This window comes from Peromyscus eremicus, chromosome 10, assembly GCF_949786415.1.
Source record: "Peromyscus eremicus chromosome 10, PerEre_H2_v1, whole genome shotgun sequence".
NCBI classification, from domain to species: Eukaryota; Metazoa; Chordata; class Mammalia; order Rodentia; family Cricetidae; genus Peromyscus; species Peromyscus eremicus.
In genome coordinates, this window is record NC_081426.1 from 24058087 (window position 1) to 24079557 (window position 21471).

At 48.5% G+C, this 21471-nt stretch overlaps 1 protein-coding gene across 1 annotated transcript in view; it reads left to right on the forward strand.

Annotated features, from left to right (window-relative positions):
- Gck (glucokinase) overlaps positions 1-21471 on the forward strand; it is a 38979-nt gene that overhangs the window by 10959 nt on the left and 6549 nt on the right. Inside the window, exons 2-4 of the mRNA XM_059275014.1 lie at positions 18192-18354; positions 18785-18939; positions 19965-20084. Of these exons, the coding sequence (XP_059130997.1) occupies positions 18192-18354; positions 18785-18939; positions 19965-20084 (438 nt within the window). The remainder of the gene's footprint in view (positions 1-18191; positions 18355-18784; positions 18940-19964; positions 20085-21471) is intronic.

The following is a 21471-nucleotide window of genomic DNA, read 5'->3' on the forward strand; positions in this document are numbered from 1 at the left end:
TCTCCACATAGTCGGGAATCCAGGCTTCTTCAAGTCCATAGCTGTACCTATTCCCTAAAACCAAACTGTTGTCTAGGTCTAGCTTGGGAAAGACAGGCAGAGATAGTCTCTGTGTAATCATGTGGACCTGGAAATTGTACAGTCACTCAAATTCACTGTACAGCCACTGCAAAGGAGGCTGAGAAAGACATAGCAGCCCGCAGTTCTTCATCATCATCATCATCATCATCATCATCATCGTGGACAAAGAGGTCATGCATTTGGGCCCACAGGTAACGACCTCTTCCATAGTCCACTCCTCTGTGTGCCCCAGTTCACATATCCACACATACTGTCTTCTCACTCATGGGAAATGCATCAATCCATGCAGTTCCTGCATCTGAGGCAAAGTACAGGATCTCAGAGGCAGGAGACAAGACTCTCCACCAGTGCAGAGAACGCCGCTTATTGGTAGCCATCATAAACGAAAACCGAATTAACAATCCCACCATGGAATACGGAGCATGGATAGGGTTAGGTTAAGATCTTTGTTAGGTTTCCACCACTGCAATAAATACGTGACATAGTCAACTTACAAAAGAAAAGGTTTACTTTGGCTCACAGTTTTTAAATTGTCTCTGTCCTTGACTGGTTAGTCCTGCTGCTTGGAACTCGTGACACAATTCTGATATGAAATTGTAATGGAGTAAAACCACTCCCTTGTGGCTAGAAAGTGAAAGAAAGAAGAGGAAGGGCTGGACTCACACTATGTCCTCATGGGGCACCCCACCCCCGTGACCTAAAGGGTTCCCTATCCCTGTTGAACCTTGGGAGGACATTTAAGAACCAAACTTAAGTGGTAGCTCCCATTCAGAAAGAGAAAGAATGAGAAACAAAAATCCATAGCAATGAGGATGTGTCACCGTGCAGGACCTGGGTGGACAGCCTTGCCGGTGAGTGTATTCCCTGAGAGCACTCAGTCTTCTTCTGTGGGGAGTTCACACCCTCCCCAGCCTCAGCCCTACCTTTGGAAGATTTGTGGGCACTCTGAGTGTGCACTATCATCCCACAGCCCACTCCCTGCTGATAATAAATTGGTCCCAAGAATTATCTTTTGGTTTCCAGCCAAGCTGATAGGGTTTCCCCCTCAAAAACCTCATAGATACCTCATTTCTTTCTTGTGTGGAACTGCCAATGGCTCCTCCTACCCTGGCTTTTATAGCTTCTTACCTTCTCCTAACCACGGGACTTTGAGGCATCTGGAACAGCACACTGGGGTGAGAAGTTCCATCAAATTAATCTCCATCCAGTGTGAGTCCCTTCGTTTAACTGAGATACTCAAACTGGCCTTTGCCAAGGCGTCCTCAGGTTTAGCTTCCATTCTGGACCAGTCAAGAAGTACTTATTAACTGCTCTGGCCCCATATAGGTGCCACGTGGTACCTGTGTAGTATCAATAACTATGCAAAGCACCTGCCAGTAAAAATTATTGAATGAGAGAATAAGTGGGATTGTGACTGAGGAAGTAAAACACCTGTTTTACTGGGAAAATGGAATGTTACCAGTCATTCCTCCCTTTCTATTGTGATGAAATATATATATATATATAGATAGATAGATATCAATCATAAAGTTTGTCATTGCAACCATTTTAAAGATTTTAAAATTGTGTGTGTGTGTGTGTGTGTGTGTGTGTGTGTGTGTGTGTGTGTATGTGTGTGTGTTCAGGGCCCTGCAGAGGCCAGAAGAGGGCATCAGAACCCTTGGAGCTGGAATTACAGGTCACTGTGAGCTGGTGTAAGTACTGAGAATGAAATTCAGGTCTCTGGAAGAGCAGCAAGCAGTCTTAACCACTGAGCTATCTCTCCATTTTAACCATTTTTAAAAATACGATTTGGTGGCATTAAGTACCCACAATATTGTATAGCTCCCCACTCTTTCCAAAACTATTTTTATCATTCCATTCAGAAACTTACTAATTTCCTATTCCCCCATATCCCTAACAGGCACTATTCTTTTTGTTTCAATGAATTTACCTCTTTATATTTACAAAGGTGGAATTACAATATATCCCTTTTTATAAGGCTTATTTTACTTAGCATAATGTTGTCGAGGTTGCTCTATACTGTAATGTGTATCGAAACTTCATCCTTTTTCATGACTGAATAGCACTTCCTGGTTTGCACACATATCTTTTCCTTCATTCACCAATCCATTCATTCATTCATTCATATTCATTCAACACACTCATTCATCAATTGATAGGTAGTTGCTGTGTGTCCACCTTTCGGCTGTTGTGAATAGCACTCTTATGACCAACCATTTGCATACAAGAATTTGTTTGAGTCCCTGTTTCAGTTCTTTAAGAGAATGTACTTAGGGGTACGATTGCTGGGTGGTATGGCATTCCTGTTTAACTTTACAATGAACCACCAAGCTGCTTTTCACAGCAACTGAATTATTTGGATCCCTACCAGCAATGTATGAGGGACCCAAACTCGCTCCTCTGTCAATGCTTCACCCTGGCCAGGAACACTTGCTATTTTCTGGCCCTCTCCCCCAGCCCTTTTTAATTTAGCTGTCTCAGTGGGGGCTGTCTCACAGTTATGGTTAGCATCCCTCCAGTGACTAACATCTGTTCACATGCTCTTTGTCCACTCTTTTTTTTTTTTTTTTTTTTTTTTGGTTTTTCGAGACAGGGTTTCTCTGTGTAGCTTTGCGCCTTTCCTGGAACTCGCTTTGGAGACCAGGCTGGCCTCGAACTCACAGAGATCCGCCTGGCTCTGCCTCCCGAGTGCTGGGATTAAAGGCGTGCGCCACCACCGCCCGGCTCTTTGTCCACTCTTAAATCTTTTTGAGAAAAAAGTCTGTTCTAAACCTTTGCCCAATATATGGGGTTATTTGCTTTTGTTGTTGTTGTTGAATTGTAAGGATTTTCCTTATTGGTATACATGAATTCAGCCTCCCCTTACTAGATGCAGGATTTGCAAATATTTTCTTTCATTCAGTGCTCCCTTGATACTGACCTTCTGCCCACTAAGCTTGTTGTTGTTGTTATCTGGGAAGGGGCTCCTGCTATGCTGTCCAGGTTAGCCTTGACCTCCTAGGTGCCAATGACCTTCCTGCCTCAGCCTCCTGAGGCTCCAGAGCTACTGAACAGGCCACCATACGTGACTCTTAAATGCTGATGGAGTCTCATTATCTGTGACCTCTTGGTGCCAGTGTCCTTGGTGCCACATCTGAGAAGTTATTCCAGGGCTGGGTGTGTAGCCCAGTGGCAGAGTACTCATTGGTATGAAGACCTAGACTTGATCCTCTAACACTACAAAAAAGTTCAAAAGAGGCCACGGTTAAATATGCAGAGATGTATCCCATATCTTTTAAGAGTGTTCTGATTTCACCATTTCAATACATTTCTTTTTAATTAATTTTTGATTGGCATATGAAGTAATAATGGGTTTCATTGTGATATCCTAGCACATATCTAACATTACTACCCAGTTCCGCTCACCCTTTGATCCACTTCACGCTCATTTTTGTTATGGTATTGGCAAAGAGTTCAACTTCATTCTCATGTACATGGATACCAAATTTACCCATCATTTGCTGAAGGGATCGTTTTTCTTCCATTGAATTGTCTTGGCACCTTTGTCAAAGATCAACTGACCATGCAAGGGAGGCCATGTTTCCGGACACGATATTCTGTCTGTCTCACTGGGTTATATGTCCGCCATTAAACCAGCATCGATCACAATACTCTTTTGGTTACTATGCCACTTTGTAGTAACTTTGAAACAGACCCTCTAATTTTTTTTTTCAAGATTGTTTTGAATACTCTGGGTTCTTTGAGATTCTATATTGATTTTAAAAGAGGCTTTTCACTTCTGCAAGAAGCATCGTTTGGATATTGGTAGGGACTGCCGAGAATCTGTAGCTCACTTGTGGGGGGGTGTTTCCCAGCACTACTGTCTTCCAATGCATGAACACTGCCTCCATCTGTTGAAGTACTCTCCTGCTGCTTCTTTCAGTAACGCTTTGCAGCTGTCCGTGAGTCCTTCACCCCTTGACTTTATTCCCAAGGACTTTATTCTTTGGTGCTGTTGTAGGTGGAATCACTTTCACACTTTTTTTTTTTCAATTACTTGCTGGTGTATAACTTTTGTGTGAATGGGTGCATTAACCCAAACATGTTTATGGATTATCTGTGACCTTCTACAGATACAATGACATCATCTGAATTGGAGATGGTTTGCAGTTCAATTGGCTGCTAAAGAAAATTTTATAAATGAAGACACTTGTAAAAAGCAGAATTTTTTTTCACAGTTCTGGAGTCTGGGAGTCCCAGATGAAGTTGTCCTGTGGTCAGGGCCCAGTCTCATGTCTCATTTTCAATACCATCCCACGGTGGAAGGGCCAAGAAGCTCTCTGGGACCTATTACATCAAGGTATTAATCACAGTCCTGATGCCTCTGTCCGTGTGACCTAGTTATCTCTAGAGGCCTCACCCTAAGATCGTCTGACTGGTAATTAGGGTTTTACATCTGGGCTCTGAGAGTAAACACGTCCACACTGTAGCCCTTTGCAGTTTGGGTATCTTCTGTTTTCCCTTCCCCAGTCATTCTGGCTGGACATTTCAGCACTGTGATGGGTAGAAGGAGAAAAAGTGGGATTCCCTGTCATGTTCCTGACTCGGTGGAGAAAAAAGTTAAGTCTTTCACCACTGAGTGTAATGTCAAGTACGTGTTCTCATCTGCGTCATATAAAGGGACACATTCCCAGGTCCCTGGATTGGGACAATTATAGGAACCACAACTGTATCCTCTTACACTGTCCTATCCCACCTGGGTCCCCTCTCAACCACAGGCAGTTTCCAAACTCTCTCCCTAGAATACCTCTCTGGACCATTTCTTGTGGTGCAGGCTTACTGGGGGTGAGTTCTGTCTGTTTTGTTCATCAGAAACGTCTTAGTACCTCCTGTATGTTCAAGACCAGTTTTGAAGGTCACGGAGCTCTTGGTGACAGCTTTTTCTTCCTGGGTTTTAAGGGCGCCGATGCTGCCATCCCGCCTGCACGGCTTCTAAAGAGAGGCAGCTTTTCAGTCTCCCTGCGGGTCCCTCAAGTGCCATGTCTTGCTCTTTTCTTGCGGGTTTCAAGCGTCTCTTTGTCTTTTGACACTGACTATAATCTGTCTCGACCTGGATCACTTGGGGTCGCTTCTGTTTGTATGCTTATTTGTACTTCTCATCAGACTTGGAAAACGGTTTCGCCATCATTTCTTCAACTCTTCCCCTGCCCCGTCACCCCTCTCCTTCCGTAAGCCATTGTCTTTATGATGACGTGTTTGATAGGTCTCCTCGGTCCTTGGGCTTTGTTCATCCCCTCTCTCTTCTCTTTTTCTGGTCTGCAGACCGAATACTTCCAATTGCCTTATTTTCAACTTCACTGATTCTATCTTGTTACCATTAAAATCTTTGATTGAGGTCTGGAGAGATGGCCCAATGGTTAAGAGGACTGGCTGTTCTTCTAGAGGACCCGAGTTCCAGCACCCACATGGTGGCTTACAAGGTTGTCTGTAAATCCAGTCCCAGGAGAGTCAGCACCCTCTTTCTGATCTATAAGGGCACCAGGCACACATGTGATGCACAGGCATACATGCTATTGAAACACCTCTATATGTAAAATAAAAATAAATAACTTTAAAAATCTGCCACTGAGCCCTTTCAGTGATGTTTCCACATCAGTCCTACACCTTTGTTTTGTTTTGTTTTGAGACAGGATTTCTCCATGTACTTTTGGTGCCTGTCCTGGATCTTGCTCTGTAGAACAGGCTGGCCTCGAACTCACAGATATCTGCCTGGCTCTGCCTCCCGAGTGCTGGGATTAAAGGCATGAGCCACTGACACGCCTGGCCTGGTTATTATACTTTTAAGCTCCAAAATTTCTATTGGTTCTTTTTTAATAACTTCAGTGCCTTTATTATCACCTGTATCTGTTCATATATGTCTCTCCTGATCTCCCCTAATTCTCCATCCACTAAGCATGTCTGAGACAGTTGACTGTCCCGTGTCTGAGCTCCCTGTCTAATAGTTTCTTTTGAATTATTTTTTTTCACTATGATTCCTATTTCCTCACATACCATGTTAGTTTGAGTTCTCTCAGGGCCCATAACTAACAGAATTAATATGTATTAAAAGGGGATTTATTAGAGTGGCTTACAAGATATGGTCTGGGTAGTCCCACAATGGCCATGGTCATACTGGAGAGGGTGAGAATCTGGTCACTACAAGTCGTGAGAATAGATGCCTCAGACGTCCTGGACTGTCGCTGAAGGCAAGGATGACTCCTGGAGAGCCTCCGTCTACAGTCTGAAGCCTGGGGAGGCTGGGCTCTGATATCAGTGAAGGAAGACATCAGCAGTGAACAGCAGCAGAGTACATGAGCTTGGCATCCAGAAACTACTCCGTTCCTCACCCGCACTCCGCCAAGTGCGCGCGCACGCGCACACACGCACACACACACACACACACACACACACACACACACACACACACACACTCTACCCTGTCTCCACCCCATGCCCCGCACTCTGTCCTGTCTCCACCCCATGTCCCGCACTCTGTCTTGTGCCCACCCCATGCCCCGCACTCTGCCTGGTCTCCACCCCATGCCCCGCACTCTGCCCGGTCTCCATCCCATGCCCCGCACTCTGCCCGGTCTCCATCCCATGCCCCGCACTCTGCCCGGTCTCCACCCCATGACCCGCACTCTGCCCGGTCTCCACCCCGTGCCTCGCACTCTGCCCGGTCTCCACCCCGTGCCCCTCACTCTGCCGGGTCTCCACCCCGTGCCCCGCACTCTGCCCTAACCCCACCACACGTCCTGTGGTGCTGGCTTCTAAATGTTGCTCTTGACAGCCTCCCCAGCTTGTCAGAGACAAGCAGACTGGCTACCACATTCCCTCATCTGCCAGCTAAAGCTGAAGCCTCCGCATCTGTTTTCCATGGAAGCAGTTCTGAGGTTGTTTCCGGGCCATGTGTGCTTGGTCCTAGAATGCTCCCTCCACATCTAGTCAGGAAGAATGAAGTCTTGAACAACTGTCATCCCAGCACCTGGGAGGTGGAGGCAGGAGGATCATGAGTTTGAGGACGTCATGGGTATACAGCAAGACCCTGTCTCAAAGGAGGAGGAGGAGCAAGAGGAGGAAGAGGATCAATCCGAACAGTCTTGGAATCAGAATAGCCAGGGTATGACTCCCACTGAGTGCTTTCTAGCTGAGGCATCCTTGTAAATCCCTTCTCTCTCACGGGCCTCAGTCTCCACAAAGCACACAAGCTGTAACTTGTGTCAAAACTCTGCCATAGCATCCCACAAGATGTAGTCACTGGTCTCAGATTAGCTGTGGCGTTTGTCGGGGTGTGCTCTGCTGGCTTTTGGTCTACCTGCCTCTTGTTCTCCATCCCAGCATCCTAGTCACAGACCACTCCCCACTGCCTGACACCTCCCACTCACCAGGCCCGTGGCCTGGCCCTTTACACAAAGGCCCAGCCAATGTCTAGTTCACTCTGCAGTAAGCAAACACTTGCGACACTCACTGGCCTCCATACCCCATTGCATCAGTCGGTCTGTACCTGGAGCCTGGCTGGTACTGAGAGCAGCCAGAGAACAGGTCAACTGGGGGATGGGCTGGCGTTGTGGGCTCCCTGGCATCCACTTTTTTTCCCTCTGGCTAAGGGGCCTAGAAATTTGGCCAATTTAACTGTAAATCTGGGCCTTGGAGCCTTTGTACAAAAAAAAAAAAGTTAAGTGTGGTCCTTCCATTCTGTTCTACTTTTAAACCTAATTTAGAAACAATACGCCAGCTGCTGGGCGGTGGTGGCTCCTGCCTTTAATCCTGGCACTTGGGAGGCAGAGGCAGGTGGATTTCTGTGAGTTTGAGGCCAGCCTGGTCTATATAGCAAGATGCAGGCCAGCCAGAACTACATAGTGAGACCCTGTCTCAAAATATAATTATAATAATAGATGACTATCAGTTAAGGGTATTTGTAAAGACTCAAATTTGATTCCGATGATGGCTCATAACCATTAATAACTCTAGTTCCAAGGGGATAAAATACCTTCTTCTGGCCTCTGTGGGCAATGAGCATGTATGTAATGCACAGACATACATATATGCAGAACTTCCATATACATAAAATAACAATAAATAAATCTTTTTAAAAGTAAAAATAATATTCCATGTATAAACATTCATCACAGAAAATGTAGAAAGTACAGATATATAAATATAAAACTACTCAGGCTGGAGAGATGGCTCAGTGGTTAAGAGCACTGGTTGTTCTTCCAGAGGACCCAGGTTCAATCCCCGGCACCCACATAGCAGCTTATGACTGTCTGTAACTCCGATTTCAGAGGATCCAACACCATCACACAGACATACATGCAGGCAAAATGAAATAAAAATAAAACTATTCATATTTATACCGTTTTGGCGGCCCATTTGTTGTATTTCCTCCCATGTGAATATCATCAACATCATCCACTCATATCAATACATGAGGAAAACATGTCATTAACAAACAATATCAAAAAGAAACAACCATTTGTCCCATATTAGAAATGTGCTGGCCGGGTGGTGGTGGCGCACGCCTTTAATCCCAGCACTTGGGAGGCAGAGCCAGGCAGATCTCTGTGAGTTCAAGGCCAGCTTGGTCTACAGAGTGAGATCCAGGACATGCTCCAAAGCTACACAGAGAAACCCTGTCTCGAAGAAGAAAAAAAGAAAGAGAGAGAGAGAGAGAGAGAGAGAGAGAGAGAGAGAGAGAGAGAGAAAGAAAGAAATGTGTGCTGTATTTAAAAGCCACTTTCAAGACAAGCTGACCTTACCGTACTGCACGGTCTCTGTGGGTCCAGCAGGCGGTCTGCTTTCTGTTCTCTCTTGGGGTTTTAGTCAAGGAGTGTCTGGGCAGCAGCGTCAGGAAGCTTGACTGTGGCTGGTAGATCTGCTTCCAGTATGGCAGATTAGCAGTTTCTTCACTTCCTTTTCCCAGTGTCATGGGGACACTCAGCTTCCCACACCATGCTCCCACCGAAGGCGCTTGGCCTTCCTCAAGAGGGAACAGACTGAGAGAGAAGAAGACAGGAGTCACAGTATCTTATGGCCTAGCCGCCGTCATTTCTGCAAGACCCTATCAATTACCCAGGCTAGACCTAAACACAGCACGGGGGATGTACCTAAACTGTAGAGCAGAGGCGGTGTCCAACAGAGAACTACAGGAGGGTGGCTGCCAATCCCTTTCAACAGAATGTCACTGATGTCTTTGCATGCTGTACTGTCACTTTTTGCCGTGACAATACCCCCTAAGAAGCAACTTCAGAGCTGGACAGTGGTGCTGCACTCCTTTATTCTCAGGCCTCGGGAGGCAGAGGCAGGCAGATCTCTGCATATGCTAAGAGTGAAGGATCAACCCGAGAGCTGGAGAGTCGGCTTGGCAGTTAGGAGCACTTACTGGCTGTTCTAGGTTTCATTCCCAATACTCACACAGTGGCTCACGACCATCGTAACTCCAATCTCAGGGGATCCAATGACTTCTTCTGGTCCCCTCTAGCACTGTACACACACAGCACACCAATATGGATGCAGGCAAAACACCCATATACATTAATTTTGAAAAATAATAATAGATCAATCTTACTTCTTTCAAAAAAAATTTTATTTTAAACATTTTAACTTACTATTGTATATATGTGTGTGTAGGGGGGGAGCCACACATGCCTTGGCACACTTGGGGAGGTCAGACAATAGCTCCGTGGAGTTGGTTCTCTCCATCTTTTTTTCTTTAATTATTTTATATTTATGGATGATTTGCCTGCATGTATGTCTATGCACCATGTATGTGCCTGGTTACCCAGAGAGGCCAGAAGAAGGAACTAGAGTAACAGAGGTTGTGAGTTACCACATGGATGCTAGGAATTAACCTGGATCTTTTGGAAGAGCATCCAGTACTCTTAACTACTAAGCCATCTCCCCAGCCCCCACTCCTTCATCTTTACGTGGATTCCAGAAACCAAACTCATGCCATCAGGCTTCCATGGCACCCACTAACTACCTCACCAGCTTTCAGCATGACCTGTTATGACTGTGTGTAAGTACTGAACAATGTTGTGGCCCATTTCTTGATATTAGAATGAATAAGTCTGAATATCAGATACTACACTTGTCATATGCCATCACCTTGAGGTGACTGAAAAAGAAAATCCAGTCATGCCTATGAACTGGCTTCTTAAACAAGAAGGCACAGGGGTGGGGAAGGGGTTGGCTCCGTGGGTAGGATCACTTGCTGTACAAGTAAGAGAACCTCAGTTTGAATCCTCAGTATCCACATAAAAGCCAAGTGTGAGCGTATGTTACTGAAACACCAGCATTTGGAGGGCAGAGCCAGGCAGATTCCAGGAGCTCACTAGCCAGCCAGCTTAGCCGAAAGCATGAGCCTCCTGTTCAGTGTGAGACCCTGTCTCAAAAAAATAAGATGGTAAGTATTAGAAAAAGACACCCAATGCCCTCCTCTGGCCTCTTCTTCACGGCAGTGCATAGGTGCATGTACACAAACACCATACACACACACACACACACACACACACACACACACACACACGAGAAAAAAGAAGGATGCATAGCATCAACTAAGCTATAGAAAATGACCCATTTGGTCTGCTCACTTCTCTCACTCTATCAGAAGAAGATGGAGCTAGAGAGACATCCTAAGTCATGGTTGCAAAGCTCTATTGTTTTCTCCAAATCCTAAGCAGACATGGGGTTTGTGCAGCTTCTTATGTCCTGTGCATCCATCATGAGATCTTGTCCCTCTGTCTGGATCCCTCGTCTCTGGACACGCCATCCAGTCACAGCTCTTGAATGTAGGAAGTGCATTGTGTTACACTGCCCTTGCTTCGGCACGGTTCTCAGGGACAAGATGGATTCACAGGAGGGTGAGTGTGAGTCGCTAGAACCTGGCTCTCTGTGCTTAGCCAGCTAGTCCCATTCTCCTTTTAAAGGTATCAGTGAATGGAAAGAGATCATCCCTTGGAACGGGTTCTGGGAGGATACTTGTTGCTCCTGTCCAAACAGTCTAGCCAAGACTGAAAGTGAGTTGGTTTGTCTCTGGCTTTGCCTTGGTCCACACCCCGCCTCCCACTTCCCAGAGGCCAGAGCTTGAGGATTTGCCTCCTCCTCGTCTGTGCTGTGGCTTGCCCCAGGAGATGGAAGCAAGACCCCCAGGCAGCTGCTCCTTGGCCTGGCACCCCAAATTCAGGCCTGAGTATTCTCTCCCCACAGCAAAAGGGGCTCAGAGCCAGGGGTTGGGGGGTCAGTGACTTGTCATATGAGGTCTGGTGAGGCCAGCTTTGCTCTATTTTGGGAAAGGGATCAATCGTGTCAAGGGGTGACCATCCTGGCCAATCGTGGGAGAACCTGGCATTCTGATAAGGCACCCTCTGTACCCTGACCTACTTGCCAATGGTGGCTAATTTTAGCAGGGCTTGGAGATGCCAGCAAGTGCAGAGTATGTTGGGGTCACTCCAGGCCAAGCCCAAGAGAAGGACCAGGGGGTGTCTGAGCCTCATGGAGGAACTGGAAGGGAGCCTGTGTCCTGAGCATTGCTGTCACAAACCCAGTGGCCTCCTCCGTTCTATTTCTTGCTGTTTGGGTTGAAGGCAGTTTAAGGAGGGTCCACGCCAGTAAAAAACTCTGAGTGAAACATGTATTGCTTTACTTGGGGGACATGTGAGGGCAGCCCCGAGGACCTGAACCTACTCCTGCTTGTGTTGCACAGGTATCCCTCCCTTCCCCTCCCCTCCCCTCCCCTCCCATCCCATCCTCACCCCCATTCCAGACCCCATGGCCAAGCTCTATCCTTTTCACAGAAACTTGGCTTCCTTCCTTTTCCCAGCTTCCCCTTCCCACCCAAGTTCCATGATGGAGTCCCACCCAGACTGTGTGACATGCATAGCCAACCCTCCACAGATGAAAACCCATGGGGATCCCCACTGCTCCTAGAGCAAGTTGGAAGCTTCACTGGCACACACAGTTCCTCATCATACACATACCTGCTTCCCTTCAGCCCTTCAAGGCACCCATTACCGTCTTCCTTAACAAGTCTGAGAGGTGGGGTGTGGATGGGCTGGCTCCAGCCACCTCGTCAGCCTCTCAACAGCCATACCAAGCAGCATTCAAAGAGCAGAGCAGCCTGCCTCATAGCCCCATCCTTGTGGCCTTTGTCAAACCCGACCCCACGTGGTCCTTTGGCCTGGCCTGGCCCTGACCTTGTGGAAGTAGGCCGAGTATTTCAGCAGCCGCTCAGCCGGCCCATTAGTGCAGAAGCCCTTGGCTGCCTGTCTCTTGCAACACTCAGCCAGACAGCGCTCACCTGCAGCAGGTGGCCTCAGGAGGCAGGAACATCTCCACTTCCCCAACTACCTCCTGCTTGTCCTCTCAGAGAGATGGCTATGGATACCGCCAGGAGCGGAGCCCAGTTGACTCTGGTAAGGGCCACTCACAGGCCAGAGGCCTGGAATCGGAAGGGGAACTCTGAGGCCAGCACCCTCAGGTTGGGGAGGGGGATTGATGGGCCATTGGAAGGGCAGATGCAGTCCTGTAAGAGTCCTGGATGTGGCCCTTCTTCCCTCCATACCCTCCTCACTGACGCCACTATTGTCCATCTCTTGAGGAGTTCACAGGGGCTTGCTCCTGGGACAATCGTGCCTAGACTGGGGCTTTTTCTAGTGCTGCTTATCTCGCAGGGATACCTCATGGCTGTACTTGGAAGACTTTGGGGTTCTCTTCCTCTGGAGTATGTGGACGGCTGACCTAGGTCATTCATTCCTGTGTATATAGCCACCAGAGGGCCTGGGGAAAGAGAGGCCAGGCTGAGGCTGGACATGGAGGCACTGAGACTATCCCTGCATCTTGGGTGTTGTAGCTTTTATTTACAGGCTTTTCTAGCCCTTGTCCAGATTCTCTGAGATCCACAGCTCCTTGGGGCCCCCTCTCCCAGTGCTAAGAAGGAGACCTCTTCATCTGGTAATCACAACACTTGATGGTGCATTATCATTAATGGTTTTTGAGACAGGGTTTCTTTGTGTAGCCCTGGCTTTCTTGGAATTAGCTCTGTAGACGAGGCTGGCCTTGAACTCACAGAGATCTGCTTACCACTGCCTCTCAAGTGCTGGGATTAAAGGCGTGCGCCACCGCTGCCCAGCGATGGTGTCTTATTTTTTACTGCACTCTAAGGTAGGACCTCCAAGCCTGCTCAGGGCATCTGGCCCTGCCAGCTCCATTCCTCCTACTTTCTGACCTGTGACCTCATCCAGACTTGTAGCCTTAAGAAATCCCCACGCTGAGGGCTTTCAAGTGTGTATCTCCACTGTTTCCCTGAACTCTGTCCTCACACAGCCAGCCATAAACACTTGAGGCAAATGTGTGCAGGCAGATGGGTGGCGTGCTTGTGCTTGGCTCAGCTTCCCAGAGTGCTCAATCCCAACGGAGCCCTGCTCCAGCGGCTCAGGCTAGCCCAAGTGATCCTCCCGATGTGTCTCTACCCAAAACCCCTGTGCCTCAAGCTGTCAGCGGATGTATATGTTCTCTAGACCTTGCCACCTCTCCGTCCTGTGCTTACCGTCACTGTACCCTGAGTGTGGAGACAGCCTAATGCCCCCATTCCCACCCTGTCCCCCAAAGCCCCGACTCTGCAGCCAGGAGTCTAGGCTTCTCACAGTCGTTGGGGTCACTCCCTTCTCTCCTCTATGCAACCTCCCCACTTTCTAGGGACTATCAGTAGTGCTCTCTCCGCCCACCCTGATACCTGCCTCCTCTCACCACCCAAACCGGCTCCAGCGCCATGTAATTCTTTCCCACGGCTCTCTATGAGCACTGGCCTCACATGGCTGCTGTACTTGGGACAGATGTTCCTGAACACACAGACGGCAAACATGCTCTCAGCTCCTCTCTAATATCCCACCCACCACACAGCACACTGCCCACAGCTGGCATCTGCTAAGGAGGCCTCCCAGTGCTCCCTAGGGAATTGGGAGGAGGGGACTCCTCCCACAGAAAAAGCCCTATGTTCGCTTGTGACCTTGAACCTTGGTTATGTGTCCTGTGACTTCTCAGACAAGGTCCACAAGAGAAGCTAGCGAGCTAACAGAGTCTCCCTGCAACATGAGACCCTTCTAGAGACATATACACTAGACTGTCTCACTGGACACCAGCCAAAACCAGGTCCCCAAATCATGTAGGAAGCAGCCCAATGGGTAGGTGTAGGCTCCGAGCCCAGGCATCTGCTTACCACCCACCTCTTCACTCCTAGCTCTATGGGCTTATGGGGAGGGTTTGGACAGTATGTATTCAGTGTCCTAGGAGTGTCTTGGAATGATTCAGGAATGTGGGGGAGACCCAGGGATGGCCAGGGTGGGCCTGGCCTATAGCTCTTGCTCCTGTGTACAATCCATGGGGACTGCTAGGTAGACTTTGTCAAGACATGATGCCCATTTTCCCCCTCCTATACCTACAGCCTAAAGAATTGTGAAGTCACTCCTGGTCAGACTCCCCCTGGGTTGTACACTGACCTGGTGCTGGAAGTATGGGCATCCATCTGAGGAAGGGGCTTCTGTTTCCAGGGACAGGACTCACCTTTGGAAGACACTCTCCACAGCAAAAGCAGAACCCCTTAGCAGCTTCAGCTTAAGCACCGTCCAGCAATCCCCCTCCAACCTGCATCACTAGGCTTGGGGAAGAGATGTAGGGGTATGTGAGGGTGTTCTTCTAGCCCCAGTGGTCTGGATGACTATGAGAAGTACTGCAGTGTGCCTGATTTGACCAAAGCTCAGACTGAGGGCTCTGTGGCAGGGGACTTAAACCACTTCTACCACTGGGGGGCAGGCTCCCCACTTCCCTATAGCCTCAGTGAGAATGCAGACCCAGTTTGTTGGCAGTCTCAACTTCCTGTAAAAAAGGATCTCGATTTTAAATAGATTTTTAAATGTTGGCAGATCTACAGGCCAGATGCAATTCTGTTTATGAGAATGGGGCTGGGCTCTGCAGAAGGTCCCATCTCACTGCCTCAGTGCCAGAAAACTCTACGTCCTTCTCCAGAAAGATGCAGAAAGTGGCGTGGTAGGGGTAGGTGTCTTAGGTTATTGATCATGGCCTTGCTGGTGAATATGGAGTATTAGGGTGTGTTTGGGGGGAGGTCTTCTTTCAGAGAAGAGGTTCTGGTGTAGTTCTTGTGAAGTGTTTACATACTCTGTGTCCTGAAGTTGCAAATCAAAATTAAGTTTTGATAGAGACAGTATCGATCCTCCTGACAAATGGCATCAGTTTGGTTTCACTGGTGTCAGGTCCTCAGGACACACACTCTGGCTTAGGAACTACAGAGCCTGGGTAGCATCCAGTACACTTGGTTTTCCAATGTTTACAGGAAGGTGATGAGACAGAGAGATTGACCCGCAAATCCGCCACTTCTGAGAGAAGGAAACAACAGTTACCTTATATCACATTGTCACAGAAACCCTCTAAAATCTGGAGAAATTCTTCTTAACTCCATAAAGAATGAGTCACTTAGGGTCCTCGTCAACAAGATAGTCCAGCCAGACACTAACAGTCACCTTGGGCTGAGTCTTTAACCCTAAGCCTCTTCAGAGACCCAAGCCTGAAGTATTAGCTCATTTGGTGAAAGGTCTAGAACTGAAGGCAACCCTAACCTTAACCCTAACCCTAACGATAATCCTAACCCTAACCCTAACGCTAATCCTAACCCTAACCAACCCTAACCCTAACCCTAACCAACCCTAGCTCTAACTAAACCCGGAATCCAGCCTCTAGTCACCAAGAGGAGCTACCTGGACAGAGAGGCGGGGATGGGGCCCAAGAGGGCCTGAGGTTGAACTTTTGTTAAGATCATCCCTACTTGTCTCTGATATAAAACCACGGGTATCTTATAATTGGGTCCCTTTGATTGTTTTTTATTTGATTTGGTTTAGTGTTGTGACAGGGTTTCCTGTCTCTGTCTCCTGAGTACTGGGATTAGAGGCATGTGCCACCACACCCAACCTGTCACTGGGTCCCTTTGAACAGCTGTACCTCAAGGGAGAGACAAACATCTTACAGCTGCTCATTCTCAGTACATTCTACAAGTCTAGGAAAGAGACAAAGGAAGCCAAGGGTGTTGCTTTGGGGAACATCCTGGGTTGCTGGACACAACATGGATTGTTCCAGAGAGCGCTGAGTATGTCTCTAGAGGCCTGCTCTACTGGGCTGGGAGCAGAAGTGGCTGGCTACATGCTCCCCTCATTCTCAGCTGATGCTGGTGTCTGCTCAGTGCCTTTGTTCAAACCCTTGTCTTTCGAACCCATTCCTTTAAACTTCCCCGGGTTTAAACTCCATGTGGGGGCTTTTTTTTTTTTCTTAAGTGGTCATTAACCAATGCTCTGTATCTCTTAGGAATGCTTTTGGTTGAAGGGAACCAAGAGTTCCCATGCCTTAAGTGACTGCTCCATAACCTGCATGTAGAGTTGGCTAGGTCTGAAATCAACCGCTCTTCTCTGCCGTGTGCAATAGGCTAACAGTCTTTTCCCTCTTGTCTCTGCACAGCTACAAAATGGCTGCTGCAATGCCAACCATCACATCCTTACACAGCTGTGTTCACAAACGAAGAGGCATTGAATTCCCCTCTCCCACTAAAATCAGGTTTCCCTTCACCTGCCGTTGGTGAATTCAGTCATATGCCCAAGCTCCAAGCAAAGGAGATAGAATTACTGTGCCCTGCTTAGTCTATCAGGGTTTACTGTTCCACCCAGCCCCCTGAGCAAATCTGGGTAATGGAAGATGATGCCCCTGCTGTAGTCCAAATTCCTCCAACGCACCGAGCTTATGTACAAGACACAAAGAGAGAAAATTCTCATCAAAAAAATGGATCTGTAACTTTTATCAGAAGATCGCTCATTTTTCTTTTTGGTTCAAAGTACAAGTATCTTTGCAATGACTTCTCACTACCCTGTGTACTAACATATGCATGAACACACACTGCTCTACAAAGTGAACAGCCACACAACTGCCCACCCTGCAGGGTCCAGCTACCCTACGCCATCATGTGGAGGGTGAATCCCCCACCGTGGCCATCCACTTGCAGGAATGGCAGTGTTGGTTCTGAGCTTCTCATGCACAGGTCTCCTGTGTCGATACTGAGAGTGTCCTCCCTCTGGGCTTAAAGCCGGCACACTGTGGACGGCCATGCTTTGCTAACCAGACCCCTGTTTGGTACTAGGGGTCACTCCAGCTACTCTAGTCTTGGCTACTCTATGCATACTGGCCCATTCATTCCATAAACTCCTACAGTAGGAAAGAAAACTGGCTCTTTACACGGTAATGCCAGCTCCAGTCCCACCTCACCAAAGTCCCGTTTAGAACATTTTCCTCCCCTCGTCCTGTGGTGATATATTGCATACCCTAATAAATTTGCCTGAAGATCAGAGAGACAAAGGAACAAGCGACCTCTTACCTCTCGGATTCCTCAGCTTGAAAAGCCTTCTTCAGCAGAAAGACTTTAGTTCCTGTCTCCTCACACCTTTATATACCTTTCTCTGCCCACCTATATTATTTCCTGTCTCAACTTTCCTAGTGCTGAGATTAAAGGCTTGTGACTCCCAAGTACTGTGATTAAAGGTGTGTACCACCACTACCTGGCTCTGTTTCTCTCCTAGATTGAATCAATCTCATGTAGTCCAGGGTGGTTTTGAACTCACAGAGATCCAGACTGATTTCTGCCTCCCAAATGCTAGGATTAAAGGTGTGTGCCACCACTGCCTGGCCTCTATGTTTAATCTAGTGACTTGTTCTGTTCTGATCTTCAGGCAAATTTATTAGGGTGCACAATATATCACCACATCATCCAGAATCTTAGGGGCAATGGGAGGCACTTCAAGGCATTGTGCTTCAAAGATCTTGCTAAGAGCAAAGGCTACCCATCTCCCTGCTGTTCACTCCCCGCAGAGCACCCAGGCTAATTGCTGAGGGGCTGGGCCTGGAATATCTGAAATAAACTATGGTAAATAGTCGGACGTGTGGACCATCCTGCACCTGGGGTCAGAAGACAAAAAGGAGACCCTTGGTGTGAGAAGGTTCCTGGTGGCAGCCACATCTGCTCCCATGCCCTCCCTGTACAGGTAGAGCAGATCCTGGCAGAGTTCCAGCTGCGGGAGGAAGACCTGAAGAAGGTGATGAGGCGGATGCAGAAGGAGATGGACCGTGGCCTGAGGCTGGAGACCCACGAGGAGGCCAGTGTAAAGATGTTGCCCACCTACGTGCGTTCCACCCCAGAAGGCTCAGGTACCGCAGGGATCATCTGTCCCTAGACAGGACTCCCTAGGCAAATGATGGCATCCCCAAGTCACTTGATAGGTCTTTTTCCAGTTGCCTGAAGCCCTGGGGTGCTCAGGCCCAGCCTGGAGCTATCAAGCCTCGGGAGAACTGGCTTCTTTTTTGTCTCTAAGGTCACTTGGGGAACCTCCTCCTTATCCAGAGTGTAGTCCGTTGCTCTAGGTCTCTATGTAGCTATCTGGGTTCTGACTGTCTCTACCTAAGGCAGGGGTTTCCCGCTGATGTTCCCCAGTTCACCTTTGACCCTTCCACAGCTCTAGCATTGCCCCACCCCCAGCGTCTAGGCTAGCTTCTCCTCATCCACAATGTCTGGGGTCCCCAAACCTATTCCACCTGTCAGATAGGCAATGAGGCTGAACATATCTCCCTCTGCCTGCAGAAGTTGGAGACTTTCTCTCCTTAGACCTGGGAGGAACCAACTTCCGGGTGATGCTGGTGAAGGTGGGAGAGGGGGAGGCGGGGCAGTGGAGCGTGAAGACCAAACACCAGATGTACTCCATCCCCGAGGACGCCATGACGGGTACCGCAGAGATGGTGAGCAGCCTGAGGGGCTGGAAAAGGCGGGCTAGGGGTCAAGGTCGCCCAGGGTCTCAGGAGAATTGGTCCTGATGGGAGGGTTCTGAGAACAGAAGTGATGGTGGGCCACTCAGCATCAGAGAGAGACCCAAGAGGGTGACTCAGAGGCTTAAAGTGTCCCAAGTCCCGATTCCAGTCGTCTCAGAACAGGGAGGGGCTGAAGAGAGGTCAGCAGAGGAGAACCCAGCTTCTGTCCAGTTTCCTAGAGGGAAAGCAAAGCTTAGGAGTGAGCAGCCAGAAGCTATGCTTGCCCAGGCTTCTTCAGTTCACAAAGCCCAACCTTGCCACAGAACACCACTAACCCGCCAACAGGTATATGCCAAGTGGCGTGGCAAGAACCACACTGTCTGCCCAAGCAGCAGGGTCCCCTAAGCACGAGGGAGACTCAGACTGGGGACCTAGAAACAGAAGGAGCTACAGGCTAAGCCACAACCCCCAGCCATGCCCAAGGACAAGGCAGAACCCATCACCAGAGTTACCCGAAGCCACTCAGCCTTCCCTCAGCACATCTCAGCCTGGGACTGGGCATGTTATGAGGCAGCTCCCTCATCCATCTGCAAAGCACTCAGCAGTACATAGTCATGTGAACCATTCCACTGGAAGGGATTGGGACCAGCCTTCAGCAGGGATCAGGTGGCCAGAATACCTAGGAAACAGCACAAGAGACAGAAATCATAGTCATGGCCAAGAATGTGTTTCCACCCAGAGCTTCTTGATGCTAGTCAGTCCTCACTGGACAAGCGAGGGAGGGGGCTTAGAGGATCAGCCTGTCTTGTGCCACATTGCCCTGGGGACTGCAGTCAGCAAGGTCTTCCATCTGGGGAGGTGCACAGCCTGAATCCTAATGAGAAGCAAACAGCAGACAGGTCCAGCAGACAGTTGCAGCCTCTGGGGTCAAACGTCTTAACACCTCCACGGGACCCTGGGGAGAGAGCTGCTACTGTCCCAACCCTGACCCAATGCCACTCTGGTGCAACGCCTAGCTCTTTGACTACATCTCCGAGTGCATCTCTGACTTCCTGGACAAGCATCAGATGAAGCACAAGAAACTACCCCTGGGCTTCACCTTCTCCTTCCCTGTAAGGCACGAAGACATAGACAAGGTGAGCCAGGCGGAGGAGACGGGAGGGGGATGAATGGAAGGAGACACTGCTCCCACTGCCTTCAGGTGCGGCTCCACAACCCAAGCTGTAAAAGAGCCCCCAAGCTTAGAGGAGACTTCAGCTGTGGCCCCGTCACTTCCTATCTGAAAAGCTTTGGCAAACAGACACAGCATCAGCTGATTCTTACTATGTGGAAAAGCCTCTCAGGAGACATGCTGTGGTCACCCCACTACAGATAAAGAAACAGGTTAAGCAAGTTGCTCGCAGTGGGAGGTGGCAGCTGGCCTGGGGCCCTAGTTCATCATTAGAGTGCAAGACACCTCCCTGCTTCTGGCTGAGTCAGAAGTGGGAAGGGTCTGAGAATCTACCCCACTGGCAAGCTCACAAGTTACATCACACACACACACACACACACACACACACACACACACACACACACACCATAAGATCTCTGCTTTGGTTTCCTTTATAGTTCCTGTGATTAAGTACTCTGACAAAAGCAACTTTGAGGAGAAAGGGCTTAATTTAGCCCACAGTTCCAGGTTATAGTGTATCGTAGCAGGGGAGTCACAGAGACAGGAGCTTCATCCACAGTCAGAAATACAGAGCAAAGAATTCATTCTCGCTTTTGTTCAGCTCACTTTTGCCATGCCTCTGCCTAGGGAATGGTGCCCCCAACTGGGGGCAAGTCTTCCCATCTCAATTAATGTAATCAAGATAACTAACTGTCCATAGCCAACTTAATCTAAACAACCCCTTACTGAGACTCCTTTCCCAGGTGATTCTACATTAAGTCAAGTTGAAAATCAAAATAAATCAATACAACCTCTGTGTCAGAGATAAAACCAGGTCATGTCCCAAGGGGCAAAAGCAGCAGCCAAAACCACATCCCCAGTAGTTTTCTAAGCCCCAAGCTCCACAGAGAAAGCCACATGTGATATCTTCATGTGCAGCAGGATTCACTGTAAGAAAGGAACCCCAATTGTAGGTGGGATTTTCCTGTCCCTACCGCCTGCTCCCAAATAACTGGCAGCCGCTTCCCAAATGACTGACTCAGAGACTCAATAGAAATTGTACATGCTTGGCTGATAGCTCAGGCCTACCTACCTCTTACATTTAAATTAACCCATATTTCTTACCTATGCTTCGCCATGTGGCTCATGGCTTGTCACCTAATTTTCTACACATCCTGGTTCCTCATCAGCTGCCTGGCATTTCCTCTGACTCTGCCCTTCTTCTTCCCAGAGTCCTTTGTGTCTGGCTGTCCCATCTATGCTCCCTGCCTGGCTACCAGCCTGTCAGCTTTTTATTAATCAATGACAGTAATACATATTCACAATGTACAGAAGGATTATTCCACAGCACCCCATGTTATTCAGCACTGTCC